The 22,816-nt window shown below is 54.8% G+C and overlaps 1 protein-coding gene across 21 annotated transcripts in view; it reads left to right on the top strand.

The window, feature by feature from the left end:
• macf1a (microtubule actin crosslinking factor 1a) overlaps nucleotides 1–22,816 on the top strand; it is a 143,740-nt gene that overhangs the window by 87,916 nt on the left and 33,008 nt on the right. For 19 of the 21 annotated variants that reach the window (XM_072705724.1, XM_072705725.1, XM_072705728.1 and 16 more), the window contains 13 exons: nucleotides 434–557; nucleotides 859–1,058; nucleotides 1,145–1,462; nucleotides 1,541–1,707; nucleotides 2,333–2,489; nucleotides 2,727–2,838; nucleotides 2,932–3,024; nucleotides 4,026–4,270; nucleotides 4,690–4,819; nucleotides 5,710–5,909; nucleotides 6,299–6,794; nucleotides 7,968–8,974; nucleotides 9,666–10,166. In XM_072705724.1, the coding sequence (XP_072561825.1) occupies nucleotides 434–557; nucleotides 859–1,058; nucleotides 1,145–1,462; nucleotides 1,541–1,707; nucleotides 2,333–2,489; nucleotides 2,727–2,838; nucleotides 2,932–3,024; nucleotides 4,026–4,270; nucleotides 4,690–4,819; nucleotides 5,710–5,909; nucleotides 6,299–6,794; nucleotides 7,968–8,974; nucleotides 9,666–10,166 (3,750 nt within the window). The remainder of the gene's footprint in view (nucleotides 1–433; nucleotides 558–858; nucleotides 1,059–1,144; nucleotides 1,463–1,540; nucleotides 1,708–2,332; nucleotides 2,490–2,726; nucleotides 2,839–2,931; nucleotides 3,025–4,025; nucleotides 4,271–4,689; nucleotides 4,820–5,709; nucleotides 5,910–6,298; nucleotides 6,795–7,967; nucleotides 8,975–9,665; nucleotides 10,167–22,816) is intronic. The other 2 variants (XM_072705723.1, XM_072705711.1) reach the window with 1 other exon arrangement.

Genomic DNA, 22,816 nt, shown 5'->3' with positions numbered 1-22,816 from the left:
TGTGGAATGTTTCACGTATCCCATAATGCTCTGCTCTCTTGTGAGACTTAAACAGGTGAGAGTGAATCTTAGGGTCAGAGTGCAGGGTCAGCCATTTATCCGGCCCCCTGGAGCATTTTGGGGGCGGTGATGGGCTCTGCTCAAGGGCCCAATGGAGATGTGACTATTTTGCGCCGGACAGGACTCAAGCCAGTGACCGTCTGATCACGAACACAACTGCAGGGGGCGCTATTAGAGATTTGGGCCCCATGAAAGCATATTAGACCCCCTTTACAGTGCCCCTGCACAGAGGCCTTTCCCTCTTAGCCCCCCCTTCGCTGTTTTCGTCGTTGACCGTCCTCACGGCCTCTGCGTCGCACTGGCCAGTGCTGCTCATTTACGTGCAGACTTACTGCTACCCTCCCTGCCTAAACGCCCCCCCCCCCTCTGACAGCTCCTGCAGGATGAGATGGCGGAGCGCTCCCTGCAGCTGGAGAGAGTGCGGCGGGCAGCCAGAGAGCTGGCGGAGAGGCGGGACCCCCCCACGCTGAGGCCGGCTGACATCGCGCACACCGCAGGTAGCTGTGGCCCAGGCCGAACTCTGCAGGCTCTGCTCTGCTCCGGCGTTGGGCTCCAGGGTCACGTGGGTCCTGTTATACCTGGAACAGGACTTAACCTGGACGCCTGTGGTATAAATATCTCTGTATAAATAGGAAAGTGATGGGGGGGTCACGGCCAGCAACCACAGGGGACCGTGACTGCTCTCTCACGGGTCCGATGCTCGCCGTTCATGAGAGATTTCCAGTATTCTGTGATGTTAATTTAGTTTGTCCAGCTTGGTTTCCCATCTCAAACTGCATCGCGGCACCTCTCCCCTAGATGCCCTGGAGGGTCGCTTTAGCACCCTCTCGAAGTCCGTGTCACTGCAGGCAGAGCAGCTGCAGACAGCTGTTGCCCAGTCGCTCAGCGCCCAGGAAGGCCTCCGGGGTCTGCTCTCCTGGCTGGACGGCCTTGCTTTGGCCCCCGGTCCCATCCAGCCCACCGCCCAGGCCGTGCAGGACGCTCTCGCTCAGAACCAGGTACCAGGATCAGTGCCTCCCGTTCCTTTTAGAGCCGTGTGACGCTGCAGTGACACCGTCTCCTGTCACGCCTCTTTATTACGCAGAAACTCCGGCAGGAGCTGCTGTCACGGCAGGGCAGCATAGACGCCATGCAGGAGTCGGTGTCCAAGCTGCTCCAGAGCGCCGACGCCACAACAGCCTCCGGGCTGCAGGGGGCGCTGCAGGATCTCACCCGGCGCTATTCCGCGGCTCAGACCACGCAGGCCGAGAAAGAGGCGGAGCTGCGTGGCCTGCTGCCCAAGCTGGAGAACTTTGAGCGACTTAGCAGCGACCTGCAGAACTTCGTCCGAACGCGGGAACGAGCGCTGAGTCCCGGTGGGCAGCCGGATCGCAGCATGGAGGATTACAGACAGGCGATAGCGGTAAGTGGGGGGGTGTGCGGTGTGGGGAGCAGGAAGGTGAAGTGGGGGGCCATTACTGATCAATCTCTACTACAACAGGAAGTGAGGGAGGAGCTGAACCAGGAAGTAGACCAGCTGAAGTGCCTGTCCGAACTTGGAAAGGACCTCAGCCAGTCCACGGCCATCGCCAATGGACAGGCTATCCTGGACACTCTCAAAATGGTGTCCGAGGATTTTGCCCGATTAGAATCCAGCGTCAATGAGAGGTGAGTGCATGTCATCAGATAAACGTCCATCCTCTCCATCTTCCAGCCACTCTCGCACCTGGGGGAGAGACCCATCCAGACTCCACACACGCAGAGCAAGGCTGTGACAGCAGCCCCCAGCCCTGCCCTGAGGCACTGTGCTTCCCTGGTCTGGCTGTGCACCATTTAACTGACTGCCCCAGGCACGAATCAGCCTTTTCACAAGTGGGGGGTTCTGGGAGGGGTTTTTCCCCTGAAAAAATGAACTAACTTCCTTTCATTTCTGCGTTTCCTCAATTACATCAACAGCAGTTATTCCTCTGCAGTACAGAGCTTGGTGTAATGGCCCAGTGTGTCCACTAGATGGAGGCAATCACAAGACAATGCTTTCATGCAGCTGGAATCCATCCTATCACTTTTTTTGTTTCTATTTGCAGTATAAATAAAGTGTAACTCTCTTGAGAATGTTTGTAGTTTGTGAAGGATTTTTATGGCATTGGTGAAGCTCTAACGTAATCCAATAAGTGGGTGACTGGAACAGAAACCAATATAATTAATAAGTAACCAAAGTTACTTATTACTGACTTTGATTAATTATCTCTCTCTCTCCCTCTCTCTCTCTGTCTGTTTTTGTTTCTTTTTGCAGATCCACTGCTGTCCAGAGTTGTGGCCAGCAGCTAGCACTGTTCAATTCCCTCTCTGGCGCCCTCCTCAGGTGGCTTCAGGTAGTGCAAGAACAGCTGCCATCAGAAGAACCCAGCCTTGACACTGAAGGACTGCAGAGGAGAGTGGAGAGGCTGAAGGTGTGTGTGTGTGTGTGTGAGAGAGAGAGAGAGAGAGGGAAATTCTGTGAATGGTACATTTTTCTGGCGTGATCTGTCTACATACACATTTTGACTTTGGCTTTTGTATATTTGAAGAGTTTTATAAAATAGTTTTGCTGGTATTTCAGCATCATGAGCTGCTGCTTTGTGCATTGTATTAAAATGGTTGGTTTCTTGCAAGTGTTAGCTGGCATGTGAACTTTACACACTTCCTAGGAGCTGCTCTGTGAGTGGGAGGCCCGGGGGCCGCAGGTCCAGGAGCTGAATCAGATTGGGTCTGAGCTCGAGACGTCAATCATTAAAATCACTTCCCCCCAGAACAAGACTGGTGAGTAGTGAGAGCCAGCGGCGCTGAGTCAGGGCGGGGGCATGTCGTCCTCTTTGCACCCTGCTTTTGTTTGTCGGTGTTGTGTACCTTGAGCCCTCTCAGATTATCCACACCCTTCAGGTCCCGCCCAGCTAGGTGGTGACTCAGGCAGCCCAAGCAGCGTAAACGGCATCCACACCTGCCAAGGTGAGCTCCCCTAGAGGGCGCCGTGGACTGGGCTGGGGGTGAGCAAACTGGTCTGGGGGCCCCAGCATGGACACTCGGGTGTCACCAATTTAACTGTCATGATTTTCCTGGGGGCCGGGTGACCCAGAGCCCTGGTGTTTGCTGGGCACTTGGGTGTTATCTTGGCACTCTGTGCCCCTGACCCTCACCACCCCCCATCCTTTTCTAATTTTGTTTTTTTTAATAGTGAGCCATAGCTCACTATAGTACAATTCTAATGTGTTAGCTGCTGCAGGGCTGTGTGTCCCTCCGTACATTTGGGTTGTGTGTCTCTGTACACTTCAGGTGTGTGTCCCTGTACGTTTGGGTTGTGTGTGTCCCTGTACGTTTGGGTTGTGTGTGTCTCTCCGTACGTTTGGGTTGTGTGTCTCTGTACACTTCAGGTGTGTGTCCCTGTACGTTTGGGTTGTGTGTGTCTCTCCGTACGTTTGGGTTGTGTGTCTCTGTACACTTCAGGTGTGTGTCCCTGTACGTTTGGGTTGTGTATGTCTCTCCGTACGTTTGGGTTGTGTGTGTCTCTCCGTACGTTTGGGTTGTGTGTGTCTCTCCGTACGTTTGGGTTGTGTGTGTCTCTCCGTACGTTTGGGTTGTGTGTGTCTCTCCGTACGTTTGGGTTGTGTGTGTCTCTCCGTACGTTCGGGCTGTGTGTCTCTCTCTGTACGTTCGGGCTGTGTGTCTCCGTACGTTCGGGCTGTGTGTGTGTGTCTCCACACACTCGTCCTGTGTGTCTCTGTATGTTTGGACTGTGCATGTCTCCATATGTTTGTCTTAAGCTGAGACAGACTAGTAGCCTGATGGCTTATGAACAGGAAACTCAGAGCCTATTTGTTATCTTTCCCGGTTCCCTTGTCGGCTCGCTGCCTGTCTGCCTTGCTGCTTCTCAGGTCTGAGTATTTCAGCCCTATTCCCCTTTTTCCATGGCATTCCTAATGTTTCCTTCCGGATGATCCTGGAACCCACAGACCTGACGAAGATCCAGGTAGCACTGGCTGACGTGGGTAGCGAGTATGAGCGACTGGGTGCAGAACTGCGGTTGCGGCTGCAGCGGCAGGGAGACGCGCTGGACCTGCGGCGGAAGGCACGGCGTGAGGCCCAGGAGCTGGGCTGCTGGCTGGGCGAGCGCGAGCGCAGCTTTACAGCAACGACGGGGACGGCCATCTCCCCCTCCCGGCCTGAGGTGGTACGTGCCCAGGCCCAGGAGAACAAGGTATGGTGAAGCTCCACTTCTGTGCCTGGGGTGGGTGGGGAGAGGCAGTTAGTCCAAAGAGGACATGGAGAGATTCAGATGTGCTTCAGCGACTGATAAATCACTTTGGATGAAATTTATCTGGCTGGTGAAGAAGCCCCCCACTAAATAAAGATTTCATTAGAGAACACGATGTACAGGTCCAGGTGCCAGCTGTGCTGTCTTTGAAGACCTTTGTTTTTAACATTTTCTGTGCCTTTTCTTGAGGCAAACTGGGCAAGCGGGGATGTAAATTCCTGGCGAGGGGTCATGACGCCGGCGGTGGCTCATGCCGTGGATCCTCAGTACTGCAGTGACCTTTATGGCTCCGTATTGCAGAGATTCCTCCCATGCGCAGTTCTGCTGCCTTGGAGCCCGACTGACACTCTTTGTGCCCGTAGGCCTTGATGTCCGAGCTGGAGCAGCGTTCCGGGAAGGTGCAGGAGCTGAAGGACACGCTTCAGCAGCTGATTGCTGAGAACCCGGACTCCCCTGAGGTGGAGGTGTGGCGAGAGCAGCTCAGGAACATCGGTCAGTGCCCAGGGGGGGCAGAGCTTTTATAGTAGGGGGCTGGGTCATCATACCAGGGGGGTGGGGTCTCTGTGGTGGTGGAAGAGGCTGTCAGCCATGGATATGAGTCTCGCATGCAAGAGATTCCATTTTATGAAACCCATTCTATGAAAATTTTTGCTAATACTAGAGATGAGCTTTAACTTTCTATAATTGGTAAGGGTGCAGGTTTCGTAGTTGGCCTAAAGTCCTTTAGTATTTAAACAGTTTAATACTTTTAATACTAATAGTTTAACGTGGTTGACTTGGATCAGCAGTGCATGCGCGACTCAAATCCGCAGTTGACTCTGATCTTGTAGGGACAGAGGCAGATACATTCTGGGTACGAACCTGGACATGTGACCGCTTCCAAATCATTCCCCAGCTCTATAAATGGACGGCGCGTGAAGCCCTGAGCTGTGTTTGCTTAAATGTTTTTTTTGGACAAACACATAAGTAACGGAGAATGATGGTGTTTATGAAAGTGTGGTGAATGCAGCCCTTTGGGGCGTTTATTTCAGAGGCCGTTATTTACTCAGCACAGACACTTCCCAGTGCGGTCTAATGCCAAAATCAGGCACTTGGATGTGGTGGGGGCTGGTTTTCTGTGGCGGGCAGACGACCTGGGGCAGCCACAAGGACACTTTAGATTAGGAAAGAACAGAAGGACATCCGAACTGCTCTTTTTTTTTTTTTTTTGTAAAGCTTTTCTTCTGGCCGATATTCTGATTACAGTATTTATACTCAGCCAGACTGAGTCATGCAGTCCGACCATTCAGGAGTTGCCATGGTATCCCCCCCCCCCCCCCCCATTTGGTTGCCATGGTTTCTAAGCTGCGTCTGTGACTCCACTTTTTCTGCCCTCCCGTCAGACTCACGGTGGGAGAGAGCCAATCAGAAGGCGGCAGAAAGGCAGGCGGAACTGGAGACCTGCGCCGACCGGCTGGGCAGCTTCGCGGTGGCGGCCGGCCAGCTGGGCCCCTGGCTGCAGGAGAAGGAGCTGATGATGGGCGTGTTGGGGCCCCTGAGCATCGACCCCAACATGCTGAGCACGCAGAAGCAGCAAGTGCAGGTACAGGCGCCCTGGCCGGCCTGTCAAACATTCACATTATTACACGTCATCCTCTCGTAATCTCCCTCTGGGGATCAATGGAGTACCATCTGTCTAAAATACAGCATCTTAGAATAGACGCTGTGCATCCCAAAGTGGATTTTTCTTTAAATTTGAGTGTAAGTCGACGCGAATCACATGCATTTTTTCATTTTGTTTTTCAATAAAGAAAAAAATACACAAAATAAATACACTAACTCAACAACAAAACTCTTCTATAACCTAGGAATTCTCTATACTGCCAGTTTCTTCTCTTTTAGTTTTTTTCTCAGATCTTGATGTAAAATCTGCAGTATGACCTGTAGATGGACCTTAACTCTCTGTCTCTCGCACAAACACTGTGTCTCCAGATCATGCTGCGGGAGTTTGAAACGCGGCGGCCGCAGTTTGACCAGCTGACCCGAGCGGCAGAGGGCATCCTGTGCCCCGGTGGCGAGGAGGCGCAGGATCAGGAGGAGGTGCGGGAGCAGCTGAGCACCGTGTCGCAGCAGTGGGCCGAGCTGACGAAGCGCTTGTCCCGCCGCTCCGAGGACATCGATCGTGCCCAAGCAGCCAGCCAGCGGTACCAGGCGGCACTCCGGGAGCTGGCCTCTGGCGTGGCGGAGCTCGGCACGAAGCTGGATGCTCAGGCCTCGCCCAGTAGCCGGCCAGAGGCACTGCGTCGCCAGCTGCAGGAGACCAGCGAGCTGCGGGCACAGCTGGAGAGGCGGCGGGCCCAGCTAGGCCAGGCAGAGGAGCTGTGCCAGGAGCTGAGCGCCATTGTGACTGAGCCGTACCTGCGGGATGAGCTCCGCAAGAGGCTGGGGAGTGTGAGCACCCCCCTCAGGAGCCTGGAGGAGAGAGCGGGTCTGTCCATCTCCCTCTATTACTTTGTACACTCCTGTCTGTGTCTCACTCTGAGCCTGTCTATCCCCCTCTGTGTGTTTGTTGTCTCTCTGCGCCTGTCTCTCCCTGTCTGTCTCTCCCTTCTGTCTGCCTGTCTCTCCCTGTCTGTCTCTCCCTTCTGTCTGCCTGTCTCTCCCTCTCTCTCTCTACCTGTCTCTCTGCACCTGTCTCTCCCTGTCTGTCTCTCCCTTCTGTCTGCCTGTCTCTCCCTGTCTGTCTCTCCCTTCTGTCTGCCTGTCTCTCCCTGTCTGTCTCTCCCTTCTGTCTGCCTGTCTCTCCCTCTCTCTCTCTACCTGTCTCTCTGCACCTGTCTCTGCCTCCCTCTCTGTCTGCCTGTCTCTCCCTCTCTGTCTGCCTGTCTCTCCCTCTCTCTCTCTACCTGTCTCTCTGCACCTGTCTCTGCCTCCCTCTCTGTCTGCCTGTCTCTCCCTGTCTGTCTCTCCCTTCTGTCTGCCTGTCTCTCCCTCTCTCTCTCTACCTGTCTCTCTGCACCTGTCTCTGCCTCCCTCTCTGTCTGCCTGTCTCTCCCTCTCTGTCTGCCTGTCTCTCCCTCTCTCTCTCTCTACCTGTCTCTCTGCACCTGTCTCTGCCTCCCTCTCTGTCTGCCTGTTTCTCCCTCTCTGTCTGCCTGTCTCTCCCTCTATCTGTTTACCTGTCTCTCCCTCTATCTGTTTACCTGTCTCTCCCTCTCTGCACCTGTCTCTGCCTCGCTGTCTGTTTGCCTGTCTGTCCTTCTCTGTCTGTCTGTCCCTCTCTGCACCTGTCTCTTTGTCTCCCTCTTCTGTGTTTTTGTCATTTTCTATGCCCTGCTGTCCATCTCACTGTCTTTCTCTGAGACTGTATGTTTTTCCCTGTGGGGAACCTGTGCATGTTGGTGTTTTTGGATGTGTCTGTTAGAGCACTTTCTTTGGAAAGTGGTGGAGAATATGTGTGTGTGTGTGTGTGTGTGTGTGCCAGAGAGAGAGAGAGACCGTCCCTCAATACAACACCACAGAAGGCAGTGGGCGAATGTGAGAGCGGTGTGGTGTCTATGTCCGCTAAAATACCAAAAAGACACTTACATCATATATAAGTTGTTTGTGTCGGTGATGATATCAATGAGTAATTAATGTTGTTCTCCCCCTCCCCCCCCAGCTGATGGCCTGTCGCAGCTGCAGGCTGCTCTCTCTAGCACACAGCAGTTCCAGCAGATGTTCGACGAGCTGCGCAGCTGGCTGGATGAGCAAGTCCCTGAGCAGGCCCGTGAGGTGGGGGCGTGGCCAGGGGCCGATGATGCCCTGCCCTGCCAGCCGGAGGCGCTGCGGGCGCTGCTATCGCAGCAGGAGCAGGCCCAGCGGGGGCTGGCACAGCAGCGCGGCTCCTATGAGCTCATCCAGGCCGAAGGTGCCACCCTGCTGGCCTCGTTGCCCCCTGGTGGAGAGGAGAGGGTGGCGCTGCAGGCCAGTCTCAGTGCTTTGAAACGGGACTGGGAAGCCATGAACCAGCGCAGTGACAAGCGCAAGGCCCACCTGGCAGAGGCACTGGCCCGCGCCGATCTGTTCCATCAGCACCGGGCCGAGCTAGAGCCCTGGGTGGAGGACTGCGAGAGGCGGGAGGCTGAGATTCAGCCCTCGCTGGAGCCAGCTGCCCTGGAAGACGGCCTGCAAAAGGCCCGGCAGCTGGCGCTGGACCTAGAACGCCGGCGCCCCCTGCTGGAGGCACTGAACGTGGCAGCCGACCAGCTGGTTGAGATATGCCGGGTTGGTGAGGAGGAGGTGCGCGACGCAAAGGCAGCACTGACCCGACGCGCCGACGGCCTGGAGGAGCGGCTGCAGGGCCACACAACGCAGCTGGATGAGCTGGCCAGCCGTCTGCGGGAGTTCGAGGAGGGCCGGCAAGCCGTGGAGAGGCGGCTGGAGGCAGCCCGGCACCAGGTGGAGGTGCAGGAGGCGCTGGGGCCCCAAGCATGCAGCAACAAGAGCCTGGAGCGGCTGCGAGCCCAGCAGGAGGCGCTGTGCTCTCTGCAGCCGCAGGTGGCCTACCTGCACGACTTGGCCCGCGGACTTGTGCTTGACGCACCGGGCGGCACCAGGGAGGGGCGGCTGCGGCTGGAAGGGCAGGCACAGGAGCTGCAGAAAGAGTTTGGGGACATGGGTGAGAAGGTAAGGGGCTGGGGGTTGGGGGTGGGTTACCAAGCCCCGGGGGAGAGGCCCTCTCTGTCTCCATCTGCAGTATCAGTCCGAAGGCTGGGCACACCTGCTTTTACTCTGTTTCTGCTGTTATTCATCTTATAATTTATGCAAATCAAATTGCAATGGTCAAGAGAAATGTTCTCAAAATTTTCTCAAATTTTGGACTCTATAGCCCCCTTTATTTTGATAACATCATTGCAGATTCTTGGCATTCTTCTAACAATCTCCCAGATGTAGCCACCCGAAAAGCTTCTCCAACAGTCCTGAAGGAGTTTCCACAAGTTCTGAGCACATGTTGGCTACCTTGCTCTTAGTTTTCGATCAAACTCATCCCAGACCAGCTCTATAGGATGCAGGTCGGGGAATAGAGGGGCCAGGTCATCTGTCACAGCACTCCATCTCTTTTGTTGTTCACAAGAGAATACAGCACTTGCATAACCCTGAGGAGTACTAAGGGTCATGATCTTGTTGATTTTTCAGTAGCTGTGTCCGGCATTTTGCCTGGTACCTTATATATCTTATGTATTGTAATATTTCTTGGTTTCTCTGCTGCTCTCAGTGGAGTTCCTCCATCCTTTTATTAAAAAGCAGCCCACACCACCCCATGTAATCATCCTACCGCCTCCTTATACCCCCCCACTGACACACGCTCCCCCCACAGATGGAACAGTGCTGCTCGTCTCTGGAAGCACGGCTACAGGGCGTGGGCGAGGTGCAGGCGCGCGTGCGGGATGTTTTCTCGCGCCTGGCCGAGCTGGACGACGAGCTGGACGGGCTGGGTCCGGCGGGCCGGGATGCGGACTCACTGGCCTCGCAGGCGGAGGCGGCGCGTGGCTTCCTGGTGCGGCTGGCGGCACTGCGGGCAGAGCTGGACGCCCATGGGGCTGACTGCGCCAGCATGCTGCGGCGGGAGGGCAGCTCGCCGGACCTGCTGGCACTGCGGCGGGAGGCCGAGGCCCTGGGCAGGCAGGCCGCCAAGCTGACGGAACGAGGGCAGGCACGGCTGGCCCAGGTAGAGGAGGCCGCCCGCCGCGTCCGCGATTTCTACAGCCGCCTGGCCGAGCTGCAAGAGCTGCTGGGCCGCGCCGAAGATGGGCTAGCCGCGCAGGGCACCGTTGGCACCGAGGTGGAGGTCATCCGGCAGCAGCTGCACGACTTCAAGGTAGGGATGCGGGGTCTTCATTGCCACTGAGTAGTGATAGTTGAGTGTTTCCGTTTCCTGTGAAGTGTCTGCGGGGGGGGGGGGTGTTTGCTGTAAGAGCTTCACAGGTCTGGATAGCCTCCACCTCCCTCACCCCCGCACCCCCAATGCTGCTGAGTCACGCTGTGGAAATCGCCCCCTCTTACTGCAGTTCTGCTTCCGACCTCGTGAGTCGATGCTGTGGGATGATGCTTCATTTGTTACTCACATCCCGGGCTGGGGGGGGACATGGCAACGGGGGGCCCGGAAGAGAGCAGAACAGCGGAGGAGTTTGGGAGACAGACTGAGTGGGATGTGGAGAAGGGGGGTTGGCGACAATGCTGAATCATCGGTCTCCCAAGCATGTGCTGAGAGTTCCCATGGTAACACCATTGCCTCCCCTCGGTCCCCCCCCCACACCTCATGCTGTTCAGTTGCTTGAGCGCGGTGCCTGTTAGGTTTGTTACCATGGAAACGAAGACAAAGTTTTAACACCTGAAGCAGCAGCCTGTTCCGGCACCTGGGGGGCAGGGTCTTTATTCTACCCATTGAACCTCCTGCCCCACCTCTTGGGGCCCCTCTTTGTGCTCAGAGGCACGAGGTTCTCCGTTGGTATGGCAGGTGGCCTGGAAGGCGGGGTCGTGCCCCTTCTTTGGTGACGGTGGCTGGCTGTCACTCGACGCTGCGTCCCCACATCACTGTGACTGTGATGTCACTGTCCTCAGGCTCAGCCGTCATTCAGGGAGTATGCCATGCTGCTCTGTCTCCTTGGCCCTGTTGTACAGTGGAAAGTCTCTCTCTCTCTCCCTCCCCACCCCCCACCCCCATACAGGGGTCTGAATCCTTCTTTACTTGCATGTCATGGCTCTTGCCTGCTCCCCCTAGTTCCGTCTCCGGTCGCCTGTGTGAGTTGCCTCTATAACCCTGATTCTGGAGCTAGTGGGGGGGGGGGGGGGTCACTGATCAGAAGCAGTCTTAACTACACTCAGGATCCGATCACATTCTCTCCCCCCTCCTTCCCTCTCTCTCTCGCTCTCTTTTGCTAACTCTCTTTCTCTCCCTATCCCTCTCTCGCTGAACACTGTCACTGAATACTTGTGGATGCAGTGAGGATCAGAATGCAGAGAAGCAGGGGCTGATCATTGATTGCCATGCTTATCGGGGTTGGGGAGGTGGAAGGCAGGTGAAGGCAGAGTGAAACGTGTCATAGCGGCATATGGAACAGTGTTATTTTTAGCCTGTGCAGGGGGCCTCGTCTTCCAGAAGGAGACCGGGGGGTGGGAGGGTGCTTCTTCATGATCTTCTTTCCCCCATCATCTCTGTAGTCTGTTGCAACCTCCCCCCCCCCGCCTCCACTTTCTCTCGCCTGTAACTGTAAACACATCTACGGTTAGTTAAACTTGGCTGCTATGACCCCCCTTCCCCCCAGTGCTGTGAGGTTGAGGCACTGAGTGCGCTTGCTGGCCTGAGCAGTGCTGAGGAAAAGTGGGCAGCTCCTCTTTGACTCGGGGGTGTTGAGGGTCATTCAGGGAGCCATTTTTGTCATTTATCATATCAGCAGTGATCTAATCAAGTTAGCGAAGTGGACCTGAGTGAAGCCCATGAGTCTCAGGAACCTCCTCTGCCCTCACCCCTCATTTCCTGGTGTTTCTGCATGTTCACACTTCTGCTGACGTAGGTGTGTGATGTCTTCTCCCCCTGTGTGCGTGTTTATGCAGACAGTGAGCAATGCAGAGGTCTGTAGGGTCTGGTGGATGTTCTGTGCTGGGGTGGTCATGTTTCTTATGGAGGAAGAGAGTGAATGCAGTGCTGTGCCCTCAGTGTGTGGATGCAGTTCTTTGCTGTCAGTGTATGTGCGGGTCTGTGGATGCATTGCTGTGCCGTTGATGTGTGGATGCAGTGCTGTGCCATCAGTATGCGTGCAGGAATGTGGATGAAGTGCGGTGCTGTCAGTGTGTGGATGCAGTGCTGCCCCGTCAGTGTGTGGATCCAGTCCTGTGCCATCAGTATGCGTACAGGTGTATGGATGCAATGCTGTGTGGTGTCATTGTGTGTTTACAGTGTGTGAATGCAGATACATCCCCCAGTGTCTCTGGTTGTTGTGCAGTTGGGTAAGAATCCCAGCTGTCTCTCTAACACACACAGGGTGCGGTACTCCCGGATTCTTGCCCTGTCCCCTCTGTCCAAATGGGAATTCCATGGTAGGGAATTCCTGGCTGTGAGAGGACTCATAATAGCTGCTAAGTCCCATTCCGACCTCACCCTGGTTTCCTGTGGCTGCCCCCACCCTTTGCCACTTTGCAGCCCGACCCCCTCAGGGTCCAGTTTTTTTTTGTGTACCCCGAGGTGGCCATATTGATGATGATGATGATGATGATGAGTCCTATTTGTATTGCGCTTTTCGCATGCTCAAGGTCGCTTTATAGTGCATACGATCCAACACAAAACCATAGAACAGTAACAACAAAAATGGGAAAAAACCAACAGCCGTACAAACTGGATGATGTATTGTAACATTCCTCCAATAGATATGTTTTTAACCGTAGCTTAGAAGTTGAAATAGACTTTACATCTCGCAGACTCTGTGGCAGCGCATTCCAGACCGTCGCTGCTACAACACTACCTGGTCAGGCACCCACAGGAGATCATTTCACCTTAGGTACTGTGAGGAAACTGGCAGCTGAGGATGTCAGTGTATGGGCTCGTGGGGAAGCATGAGGGTGGTCAGATACTGAGAATCGTCGGGGGGTCCGTGTCGCATTGCTCATCTGCGCCGAGGAGAACCAGAACAGACACAGCTGGGAATCCCTGGCTTATTGGGAGGCGCGTGGAAGTGGGCTGCTTACTGGGTGCAAGCTTCATGATGAGCTGAGCAATGGTAAGCTCCCCCACCCACTGGGACTTTGGACCAGCCCCTTTTATCATGTGGCCCTAAAATGGCCAATTAAGAAGCTGAATGAAATAAAGCTCTCCCCCTGATTGGTTCCCTGCAGTTCGCTACCCCCGATTAGTTCCCTGCGGTTCACTACCCCTGATTGGTTCCTCCCAATCATGTGTCTTCCAACAGTCAGCATTCAGGGTTTTAAAGTGAAAGTTGCTCTCTTTATTGTTATATATTAGGGCCAGGTTTGAATAGGTTGCTTTTATGGTTAGAGTTTGTAGGGTGACCTTCTCTGTGCCTGCTGGCCCTAGGAGTGCATGATGATGCCTTTGTTTGGGCGTTACACCTCTTGCGTGTGTGTGTGTGTGTGTGTGTGTGTGTGTGTGTGTGTGTGTGTGCACACGCTGTTCCTGTTATTTCAGCTGCTTTGAATCATGCTGACATTCCATAACACCCCTCCCCCCTCCCTGCGGTGTACCCCCTCATCTTCCTCCATTAGCTCACCAGTAATCCTCTCGTCATAAGTGATAGCACTGCTGACCAGAAGAGCTAGCAGTCCCATCTGTGGTAGCTGCTACGGCGCCGCTGTGCATGATGGGACTTGCCATTGTTATAGTCCCTGTTGTTGACTGCCCTGGTTGGAGCTGAAGATGGAAGCCTCGTGTTCTCTCCTGTCCGCTCTGCTTCTCTGCCTTTTTTTCCCTGGGGTGTTTGCATGTGCTTTGTTTGGGCAGGTATGTGAGGAAGGAGGAGCGAGGGAAAGAGAGGGGAGCAGCCCCCAAGTCACATGGCACAAAAGAGTCCCTGGTTTGCAGAGACCATCAGGTATCTCCCTTGGGAGCACAAAGCCAGTCCTGCCAGTTCTGATAGCCTGAGTCCCCTGTGATATCGCATAAGGGACTCACTGAGGTGTAGTAGTGACTGTGACACCCCCCCACCTCTTTGATTAGCGAACGCTGCCACGTTATTGGTTTTGTCCCTGGTCTTTGTTTGCTTCCTCCATGCACTCTCTCGAGGTGCGTGATACTGTTACGCTTTAACAATGCTGACATTTATTCCAGCAGGTGAGGGCTGGTTAATGATGAAGCTGAAGTAAGCATAAGGGTCAGGAGGGTGTGTGTGTATGTGTGTGTGTGTGTGTGCGTGGGTGTGGGTGGGCGGGCCAGATGTACATTACGTTGTGATAAAAACATAGTGGGGACCATTTTTTGTCCCTACAAGGGGAAATTCAATTTTATAAAAATTTGTGACTGCAATCAAAAAACTGTAAATGCCAAAAGTCTTATATTTTGTTTGTTTGTTTATGGTTAAGGTTAGTACTGGGTAGGGGTTAGGGATTTAGCCATAGAAATGAATGGACGGTCCCCACAAAGATATGAGTACAGGAGTGTGTCTGTTTTTTGTGCGTGTTTGTGTGTGTGTTTGTGTGTGTTTGTGTGTGTGCCTGTTTGTGCGTGTGTGTGCGTGTGTGTGTGTGTGTGCCTGTTTGTGTGTGTGTGTGTGTGTGTGCGTGTGCCTGTTTGTGTGTGTGAGAATCTGAATGCAGAATAAAAGAGGCAGGAATACAACAGCAGGGGTTGTGAGGGATTCTGGGAGAACAGGTGTCCCATAAGAGATGGGAGCGCTGTGCATGTCCATTCCACACCCCTGGGCAGTGTCAGAATGGGCTACATTTTAGGAATGCTGTTGAAAGGATGTCATTTGGCATCTCAGAGAGAGAGAGAGAGAGAGAGAGAGAGAGAGTGTGTGTGTGTGTGTGTGTGTGTGTGTGTGTGTGTGTGTGTGATGAAGACCAGCACAGAGCCAGAACAGGAGGGGAAAGAGGGTGCACTCCGCAGTGTAATGGCGGCTTGTCATCTGGGGAATAAAACAGTGCAAATCCTAGAGGTTAAGCAGATTTTCTTTTCTTTTCATCCTCTTCTGTTTTTTTTTCTTCTCCTCCTCACTTGACCTCTGCTGCTCTCTCTCTTCGTCCCGATGACCGGCCCGATTATGTGCATGCTGGACTGTGGTACATGTCATGGTTCTGGTGAGGTGGGGCTGGGTTTGAAGAGGTTGAAGCCACCACTGGTAGGCGAAGGTGGGGGAGAAAGAAGTGTGTGTGTGTGTGTGTGTGTGTGTGTGTGTGTGAGAGAGAGAGAGAGTGTGTGTGAAAAGACAAATGGCTTTTGTTTCTTTTAGAGAAGTTTGTCTTGCAGGCCGGCATGACAGCTGCAGCACAACTGACAGGGAGAGGGATGGGGGTTTAAAGGGAGCCAGAATATTTAGCTTGTTTGACATGCAGGCCACGGGCAATGTGGCAGCTCCCAGCAGCAGTCAGGGAGGGAGGGAGAGGAAGAGAGAACAGAGAGACCCCCAGAGTGACGGCAAGGTCGGGAGTAAGCAGACCTCCACTCAGGCTGCCTGTTGCTGAAACAGTGCGGAGCGACTGGGAGTGAGAGGAAGGGGAAAGTGTGCAGAAGGGAATAAGTAACCCGAAAGTCAGAGGTCTGAAAGGGAAAAAGAGGGGGATCAGGAGAAAGAGTGATGGGGGGGCTTGCTAGCTCCGTCTGGATTACGTCGCCTCCCTAGTTCATTCTTTCTTTCCTTTTCCCTCGAGGCATCCTGACGCCCACAGTCCACATGCCCTGCAGCCCCTGCCACACGCACACGCACACACACATACACATGCACGCGCGCGCGCACACTCACACAGACACACACCCCACCTCGCCGGCTCGGGTTTCAGTGCGCCGGCTGGAATGTCGAGCTGCGATATGGGGGACCCGCAGCCGCCTTTGTGCCGTTTAAACAATCCAAGTGCTCGGCTACCCTGCGTGGCTGCCTGACAAAGACACGGGGAGTGGACAAGCTGACTGGGTGAGCCTCTGGTCCTCCTGTTTTGGAAAAAGGTGCTGCGTTTCATTTTTTTGTGCCCAACTGGCATTGGCTCCTCACTCGATCCTTTTCTTGCTGCTTGGTGTTTTTTTTGGCCTGGGAGAATCGGGTCCGGATTACAAAGCTCAGATGAAGGCGGCGGCAGCGCAGGCAGGGAGTCCTCGGCGATCTCGGCGCAAGTGTAGCTCGCGCTGAGCAGATTCCTCTCCGGCTCCCAGCCTCTGCGGTCCTGCAGGATCCCTCTTATCTGCGCTCCAGGTTTTCAGAGAGATTCCTGACATTTTAGGAAAAATGACTCAAACCCAATGTGCAATTCGCACAAGAACACTTTTTAATTGATTCTCCTTTTTTTTTTTTTTTTGCATCCACCGGTGATTTTCGCTGTTTAGTTTGGGATTATCTTGCTCATACATGGTGCCCAGTGATTTTTTTTTCTTCCTTTTGGAAGCGGAAACCAGCTAAATCCCTTGGTTTGACAATCGCTCTGGCCACACACCCCCTCTCTGCACCGCTTCGCTCTCCACACCTCCCGCTTACTCCCCCACATCCCGCCTGTCTCTATTTATTTATTTTTTTTTTTTTAGGGGGTAGAGAGGAAACGGCATGATTGGAGCACTTCCTGTCTTTTAATACTCAAGCAGGAAGCTGAACAAACGGTGCTGGATTCAAACAAAAACACGGGGGAGAGGGAGAGTGAGAGAGAGAGAGAGAGAGCGAATGAGTGAGAGCAGGCGAGTTACAGAGTTTGGGGGGGTCAGATAGGCAAGCGGGTGGGTGAGTGAGCGAGCGAGCGAGGGAGGAGAGCGGAGAGGAGGGAGACTTTTTTATAGCAGCTGCAAACCATTTCAGCTGTGTGTAGCAGTCTGAGAGAAGCTGTGGAAGAAAGCGACGAGCGAAAGCAGAGAGGAGGAGAAGAGAAGAGGAGGAAACAAAGGTCTTTCTCCTGCTTTTTCATTTGTCTGTGGATCTTCAGCAGACGTGTCAGCTGTGAGGAAGGAGACTTGGCTGAGGGGGTGGTCTGTCTGCTCTCATGCCCTCCGGATACAAGCTTGTGTGCCTGTCGGCTGCTTCCACGTAAACTCGCCCCTTGCACTGCCCCGAGTCCTGCACACGGGCGTGTGTTTGGATCGCTGCTTTTCTGACAAGAACTCGAATCAGAGGATGACTGGGGGGGCCAGGGAGGAAGAAATGGCAACCCCCCCATGTGGAAATGGATCGGCACTTCTTTGTCTGTTTTTTTGCCTGAAACCGTAGGAAAAGTCAGAGCGGGGGAGCCTGGATTTAACGTGAAGCCCCCCTCCTTTTTCGGGTAGACTGACTGGGGGTGGTGATGGTGCCCTTGGTGATGATGACGATGATGATGAAGAGGGCCCCTGGACACACATGGGAGGTCACTGGTACTAGACGCACACCTCTCCGTCCCTGCGATGGGAATTAAAGAAAGGAAGGATACGAAAAGAAAGATCAGACTGTGCAGCAACACCGACAGCCTATCGAGCTGCACACACTCTGCTCGCCTGCGGTAACTCACTGCTTTCCTTTCACCTTTATACAAATTTTTGTCTTTCCATTTTCCTTTTAATTTCTCAGAGTATAGACGTCATCGCCGCTTTGTTCAGAAAAGCCTTTCGTTGTCTAGGAGTCTCGATTTGTTTTTGGATGTCCGCGGAGAACGGCGTTCAAATTTAACAGGAAATCTCAGCCAGCTGGACTGAACCTGGATTTTAAAAAGGCACAAATTTGAAAAATGCATCAGCCAAGTGCATATCGTCCCCGGCGCCCGTTTGTGTTCTTGTCTGACAGTGTCTGCTGAGCACACCTTAAAAGGAACCAAGCACTTTGCCTGCCCGTCTCTACGACTGCTGAACTATTTTGTCTGTTTTTTTTTTTGTGTTGTGGGAGAATCAGCGAGGCAGGGAAACGGACAGGAAGTGGCCTTAAGGGACACAGCATGGGCCCAGGGGCGGGACCCCCAGGGAGGGTGGAAGCTGTACTGAGCAAGGCCCTGCACCCCATCACAAACTTCTGTCTGTTTTGGAAACCAGCCCCCATGCGTCTGTGACAAATGGCTCAGAGAGATGAGGATGATTCAGAGGACAGGCCTCTCATACCGGCACCAATGACTCCACAGAAGCAACCAGCTTTACTCTAAACTTCCTGTGAACTTACATAAATTCATTTCTAAAATACATTTGATTGAGAAATCTCCTTTCGCATGTGTGGTTTGGTGGCACCTAATTTGCCATCAGACCGTCGGAGAACTGTTGTTTGCATGTGGATTTGTTGAATGCGGGTGGGAGAGACCCATCCCCGCCGCTGCGTGTGAGAGGACCGGTCTTGTGAGTCCCACAAGCCGCCATGGGGAAGCCCCTGAGCCGGCCGGACTGCCTGCGGCAGAATCCTCGATGTCTGGGCAAGGGCGAGGACGAGGAGGCATACATCGAGGACTGCTACGTGCCGCAGCGCTCCATCTATGACACCATGCGGATTAACGAGCAGATTGACCAGGGCAACAAGCTGGGCCAGCCGTCGCGGAGCACGCTGGGCTCAGGGGCTGGGGAGGGCAACAGTCCATCCTGCAATGGCACGCTGGGGGCCGAGGTGGGCCCGGGGCTGTTTGCACCACGGCCCAGTGACTCCGGCGCCAAGAAGTTGGATGAACGGGTGATCTTCGATGCGCTGAAGCTGACGAGTGACCCCCAAAAGTCACCTGCAGGGGTGGGGCCGGGTGCCGCTTCTGCTGCCAGCATTCCAGCATCGTGTGCTGCCCCAGGTGGTGCTGCAGTAGTGACCAAGAGGCGTCACCAGGGCGGCGACAAGAGGGACAATCCAAACAGGCGCTCGTGGAAGGCCTTCATGCCGCCCAGTTACCCCGAGTTTGCTGAGCGCTTGGAACTGTCTCCAGGGGACTCGGGAGAGAAGCGGCTGTCCGGGGTCGGCATCCCACTCTCCCCAGTACTCCCTCTGCCCTCCCTCTTACCAACACCTCCTCCCACATCCACTCCCCCTGCATATCCATCCTACTCCACATCAGCCAGTTCCTCAACGGGCACCCAAACCCCGCCTGTTTCTTGCTCCCCTTCCTTAAGTGCCCCGTCAGGGGCTCTGGTCACCCCCCTGATGCAGCTGGTCAGACAGAAGCCACACGCTGTTTCGCACCCTGTGTCCCACAAACAACCCTGGCAGATGCCTGCTTTGGCCCCTCCGAAAGAGCAGCTTCCCGCAGCGAAACCTGCCTTTCCCCTGGTCCAGCCAGAGCCTGGGGACCAGTCCCAGATAGGTTTGGAAGGCCTGAGAGAGACACAGAGGCTTAGACATGAAAAGAAGGAGCCCACCATCGCCTCCTACAGGTGCATTCGGGACATTGAGGAGAAACGGCCCAGAAATCCACCTATTGTATCTGTGCAGTCTGTAGACTCGGCACACGAGCGGGACTCCCCAGTTCTGGAACACGACCAGGAGACCACCCCCCTCCTGCCACCCTTAGTGTCACCCAAGCCTATCTTCTGCCCCCCCACCAAAGCTCGCACCTGGCCTCGATCCATGAGAGGGGGGCGGAGATCAATGGGTCAGGGGGCTGTTCTTCACAACTTGCCCTCCCTGCCACCTCTGCCCGCATTGCTGGGGGAGGACAGTGACCTAGACGAGGAGTCCCTTTACCTCCTGAATCCCCCCTCGCCCTTCTTGCAAGATGGCCAGGAGCTGATTTTCAGTGGCCTGCCACTCTCACCATGCCTGAGCCAGGAGGGCAGCGAGCATGGATTATTGGACATGGACGCAGATTGGCCACCCCTGACCGGAGAACTGCGTGAGCGCACGGCATCCGAGATTCGGTTCGAGGAGGATGAGAACCGGATCTTGCAAGAGCTACAAGACCCGGGGGTGGAGGAGGAGCAGGAGGAAAATGAGCAGAGTGAAGAGCAGAGCTGGGAGGCTGTGCTGAAGTTAGATGGCAGGGAGAGGAACAGAGTGCAGGCCTGTAAGGAATTCCAGGAGAGGGAGGTGCAGCAGGAGGCTTCTCCTGGGGGCTGGCCCTTCCTGACCCCCCCATCCGGGTTCAGAGGTTCCGAGCCTCACAGTGCATCCCCCTGTCCAAGTTCAGAGGCTGGGTCCGATGACCTTTTCTTGGAGCTAGAGAGGCAGTGCCTGCAGGAGGAGGGAGAGGAGCTGGCTGGGGACACCAAAGCTGAAGAGCAGCCTAGCCTTCCTCAGCAGCCTAAGCTGGGCTTCACTCTGCCGGATGTGGAAGAGGAGGAGGAGGAGACACAGGAGGAGGTGCAGCAGGAGGCAGGAGAGGAGCTGGCTGGGGACGCCAAAGCTGAAGAACAGCCTAGCCTCCCTGGACAGCCTAAGCTGGGCTTCACTCTGCTAAATGTGGAAGAGGAGGAGGAGGAGATGCAGAAAGAGATGCAGCAGGAGGTGCGAAAGGAGCTGACTGGGGACGCCACAGCTAAGGAGCAGCCTAGCCTACATGAGCAGCCTAAGCTGAACTTCAATCTGCTGGATGTGGAAAGAGAGGAGGAGATGCAGGTGGAGGTGCAGCATGAGGTAGGAGAGGAGCTTGCTGGGGATGCCAAAGCTAAAGAGCAGCCTAGCCTACATGAGAAGCCTAAGCAGGGCTCCACTCTGCCGAATGTGGAAGAGGAGGAGGAGATGCAGGAGGAAGCACAACAGGAAGCAGAGACTGATGTAGCTGTGGCACTTCCAGGTCCCCTGGAGCCTGTAGGCCTCTCCGTCCTACGTGAAGAAGTTGTTCTGTCAGGACACTCGGGGTCAGATCACATTTTCTGTGAGGAGGAGGAGGAAAGGGAGGAAGAGGACCACAGTTTTCCGACTACAAAGACAGACGTGCGTGAATCAGATTCCAGTGGGATTCACACCACCAACCTGGACCAGACGGTGCCCTCTGATACGCCGTCCGACGGCGAGCGGCCCGGCACAGACTCCGTCCTGGGCACTGAGGTATCGTCTGAAAGCGTCAGTGATGATGACGACTTCAGAATGGACCAAGCGGAAGGCAGCGAAGAATCACTGCAGCCTCAGCAGGTGGGGACGCTGTCCTCCTGTGCGACTACAGTGGGCCCCACCCCTGAAAGGCCAGAGCAGGTGCAGCCCTATGAGCTCCTGCAGGAGTCCAACCAAGAGACGCAGGAAATCAGAGAGCACAAACATTTCAAACCAAGCAATAAGGATGAAGAGCAAGGTGGGACTGTGGGATCAGAGGAACTTCGGACTGTACCTGCAGAGGAGCCAGCTCCATCAGGGATAGGCCAAGGGAGTGGGGAGACCCCCCTGAGAGCCGCGACACTGGATGGTTCTCTTCCTGTGGGGATGGAGATCTCCACTCCCCAGGACAGTTATGGCGATCTGGGGGATCCAGCACAGAGGATTACCAGCACACCCAAGTCAGATGGCCCTGCCTCTCTCCCCCTGCCCTCTTTGTCCTCTAAGCCTGATGCCAGTGGAGCAGAGCTGGGCAGCAAGGACAGGGATACCTTTGTGGCGACGGACAGCTTTGTGTACCTGGCGGTATCCATGCCGACGTCCTCTACCCCTGGGAGCCCCCCCTCCCCATCAGAAGAATCTGCCCCCCCCAGCCCTCTGCCCCAGCCAGACCACGAATTGGAGGAGAGTGCCTTCCTTTCCACTGCCAGCTTTGTGTACCTGGCAGCCCCTGAGCGCCTCCCGGTGGCCGCAGACATCACCTCTGCCTGCTGGGGCTCCGACTCGGAGTCAGAGGACAGCCGGTCCGCAGTCCACTTTACACTGGGATCCACGACCGGAGACAGCGACTGGGATTCGGAAGGATCAGGATCGGGACTGGAGTTGGAGCCGGACCTGCCGGATGTTGACCCCTGGGAGCAGCTGGAGCTTGGCCTTCTCCAGGGGCTGTTTGGCGAGAACCGGGTGGAGGGAGCAGGAGTGGGATCAGGATTGGGAACAGGAGCAGGCGCAGGGGAGGATCCGGCCCTGTCGCAGTATCCTGAGGCAGAGAAAGCAGCTGAGGTAGAGCTTCTGTGTCTGGCTGGGAATCAGCCGGCAATCCCACCTTTTGTCATGCATGCGTGTCTCAGCCAGACGGGCAGGTCAGGTGTGTGTGCTAACATGGGAGCTGTGTATCTGCCATGTAGTGCTGTGCCGCCGCGTATCTGCCGCGTATCTGCCGCGTACTGCCGGGTGCCGGCGTGCACACCACGGCATGGTGTCTGAGGAACCGCGTGCCCGTTACCTTCACTCTACTCAGCCTGTTCACTCGCCCCTCCGTTTTCACTTCTGGGAGGTAGTGCTGTTGAAATATTAGCACAGTTTTCTGTTTCTACTTCAGACTAAGTCAGTTACATTTAACTGATCGTGGGACACTTGTATGTAGGGGAGAGGACAGTAATTAGTTACTGTGGTTTTGCTGCCACAGATTACCTCCAGTGGATACTTGGCTGTTCCCTGCCTCTTTGAGCTTGTGTCTGTGTGTGTCAGTCTGTGTGTTACAGTGCTTTTATGGAGGTCATGTCCCAAAGTGTGACCTTGTCATCTGGGCTCAGGGCTTGCACAGAGGATGACCAGACAGCAATGTATCTAACTAGGTGTGTGTGTGTGTGTGTGTGTGTGTAAGATTGAGGGTACGTTAGGGCGTGTAAGGTTCATAGTGTGTGGTTTTATGTGTCTGTTTGCTCAGGTTGTCTCATGCTCGCTGGCCAGCTCCAGTGTGATGACATCACAGCGGTGCTTCATTTCATCCCCGGGGCTTTAAGCCGGCCGTCTGTGAGAAGCTGATTCGCTCCCGCGTAGTCCTAGCTAACCTAGAGCAGCCTATCAGCTCGCATCGACCGTAGACACACGAGGCCGTGTCTGAGAAGGGAGTGAGAGCAGCCACTGT

Source organism: Paramormyrops kingsleyae, chromosome 23 (assembly GCF_048594095.1).
Source record: "Paramormyrops kingsleyae isolate MSU_618 chromosome 23, PKINGS_0.4, whole genome shotgun sequence".
NCBI classification, from domain to species: Eukaryota; Metazoa; Chordata; class Actinopteri; order Osteoglossiformes; family Mormyridae; genus Paramormyrops; species Paramormyrops kingsleyae.
The sequence above is the reverse complement of the archived record's forward strand: the minus strand, read 5'-3'. Positions and strand labels throughout refer to the sequence as shown.